The sequence below is a fragment of the Ipomoea nil genome, unplaced genomic scaffold, assembly GCF_001879475.1.
Source record: "Ipomoea nil cultivar Tokyo-kokei standard unplaced genomic scaffold, Asagao_1.1 scaffold1286, whole genome shotgun sequence".
NCBI lineage: Eukaryota > Viridiplantae > Streptophyta > Magnoliopsida > Solanales > Convolvulaceae > Ipomoea > Ipomoea nil.
In genome coordinates, this window is record NW_017617714.1 from 765,001 (window position 1) to 767,250 (window position 2,250).

Here is a 2,250-nt window from a genome sequence, read left to right on the forward strand (position 1 = left end):
ACTTGGGTAAACAGTCAATATGAGTGTTTGATTAATTAGCTTTTTGTAACAACTTATTGCTCCAAAATGTTAAAATTCAAAAAGTTACTCAATGTCAGATTTTTCGATCAGCTTTTTGAGAAAGTCATTTTTGCATGTAATCAATCAGCTATCAACTAACAACTAATTTACTAAACATCTTTCTACAATTAGCTAATAGTATCAATTAGTCAAGCCCACTAAGTCACTAACCCAATCAGCTAACAGTCATTTATTAAACACCCCATTAAAAAGTGATTTGAGAAGGTTCATACATATAGGTACATATATAACACCTATATTTATATCTGTATGTATACATGTATATTGAGAGAGGGAGAGAGAATTTTACATTGGTGCCAAGAAGATGAAAAAAGCAGTTCCATTTGCTATTAAATTAAAAAAAAAAAAAACAATTAAGGGTCAGAATAAAAGTGTATTGAATAATTAGAAAAAAAAAAAAAAAAAAAAAGCCGAATGGATAGAGAAGAAATATAATGAACATATATACCAAAGATCCCAAAAGCCAAATGGAGAGTGCGTGCTAGACCATGCATCTCTCTAAACTAACACTCAACTCTTAAACCGTGCACCAATACACGTTTCCACTTGGGGGCATTTATAGAGTTTGGAGTGAGGAATGATGTGGCAATTCTTATATTGCATTTTGAACTCTGATTTAAAAATTATGTGTTTATAATTATCACATTATGTATTTGTATTTAACAATTTTTATATCTGTAAGCAAATTGAAGACATATAAAATGGTAATTACAGACACATAATATAACTACAAACAAATTAATTGTTAACTGCATGTACAAAATATGTTAACTGCAGACACATATAAGATATTGGTTAATATGTTATGTGTCTGCAATTAACATATTTTGTACCTGCAGTACAATTAACAGTTTATGTGTCTATAGTTATCATTATGTGTTTGTAATTACCATGTGATGTGCTGATGCGGCCCAACATAATGAAGATCCATCAAGAGTACCAATTGGGCCAATCACAAGGCCCAAGTCCAAACGATTAAGACAACTCTTCATTGGTGATATTCAAAGATGGCGGAAATCCAAGTCAAGCCCATTTGCAAAAGATGAAGAAGATTTCAAGGCTTTTTATAATTGTTTAAGTGCTGATTTTGGTGATTAAATTAGGCCCAAATCAGCCCTATTATTTTTGGTCATCATTAATTTAAATTGTTTGGCATAAAAGAGAAAACACTAGTTGTATTTAGAAAGGATTCCTTCAATCCTTTTCTAAATAAAACTCTATTTACTTGTTTTCTAGATTAGGTTTAGGACTCTTTTTCCTATTGTATTTAGATTACAATGCTGCCCTATACCTATAAATAGGGCACATCCATATCAGTTTGAAACAGGTTTCAATTTCAATAAAATTCTTAAGTTTTTCTTTACACTTGTGTAAGAAACCTTATGGCTAATTGTGGACTCAATTAGTGGCTAGTCGTGGACTCGACTAGCAAATTGATTCGTGGACTCGAATCAATCTTACTTTCTTCAACCTTAGATTTAGGTTCGTGGACTCGTTCTTGAATCGAAGGAAACTAGATCCGACTCTAGTTGATTGAAGATTGCAACATCGAGGTACTTGAAGCTACATGTGATTCTTCCAAGTCTTTGAGGATTCGAGACAAAGGGTTTCTCGTGAGGTTTAAGGTATTTTGATCCATCTCTATCTTTAGTTTTGAGAGCATTCTTGGGACAATATTCCATATTTATTTGAACCTTGGACTAGGTTCATATCATGTGCCTTCATCAATTTGTTTACATGTACATAAATAATTAGTTGTAGGTACAAAATATGTTAACTGCACGTACAAAATCTGAATGTTATTTTAGACTAAGATCATGCCAAGTAATCCCTAATTTATAATAATTTGCCATGGCGCATGCTCATAATAAGTAGCTTTAGTGTCTTGCCTTATTTTGATGACAAAGACCATCATTCTTTTCAAGAGGTTGAATCCCAACACTAAGAGTCCCCACATGACAAAGACAATCATAAAATTACTATTTAAGGATTCAAGATAATACTTACTAAGAGAAATAATACGCAAATTATGTTGTGGACTCGTGTCCACAATGCATTGTGTACACGAGTTCAAAACGACGTCGTTTTCAGGGAAAACGCGGCATTCTAGTTAAAAAATAAAAAATAATTTTGTTTCGGCGTTAACGGCGTTATTCGTTTGTGGCATTA

At 32.4% G+C, this 2,250-nt stretch overlaps 1 protein-coding gene across 2 annotated transcripts in view; it reads right to left on the reverse strand.

Moving 5' to 3' along the window:
• The window catches only part of LOC109184837 (bidirectional sugar transporter SWEET1-like), a 40,017-nt gene extending 39,408 nt beyond the window's left edge, over nt 1-609 (reverse strand). For both annotated transcript variants that reach the window (XM_019334887.1, XM_019334888.1), the window contains exons 1-2: nt 530-609; nt 371-407 (exon numbers count right to left, since the gene is read on the reverse strand). In XM_019334887.1, coding sequence (XP_019190432.1) covers nt 371-407; nt 530-575 — 83 coding nt within the window. In that variant the 5' untranslated portion in view covers nt 576-609. The remainder of the gene's footprint in view (nt 1-370; nt 408-529) is intronic.
• Between the last annotated feature and the right edge of the window lie 1,641 nt (nt 610-2,250).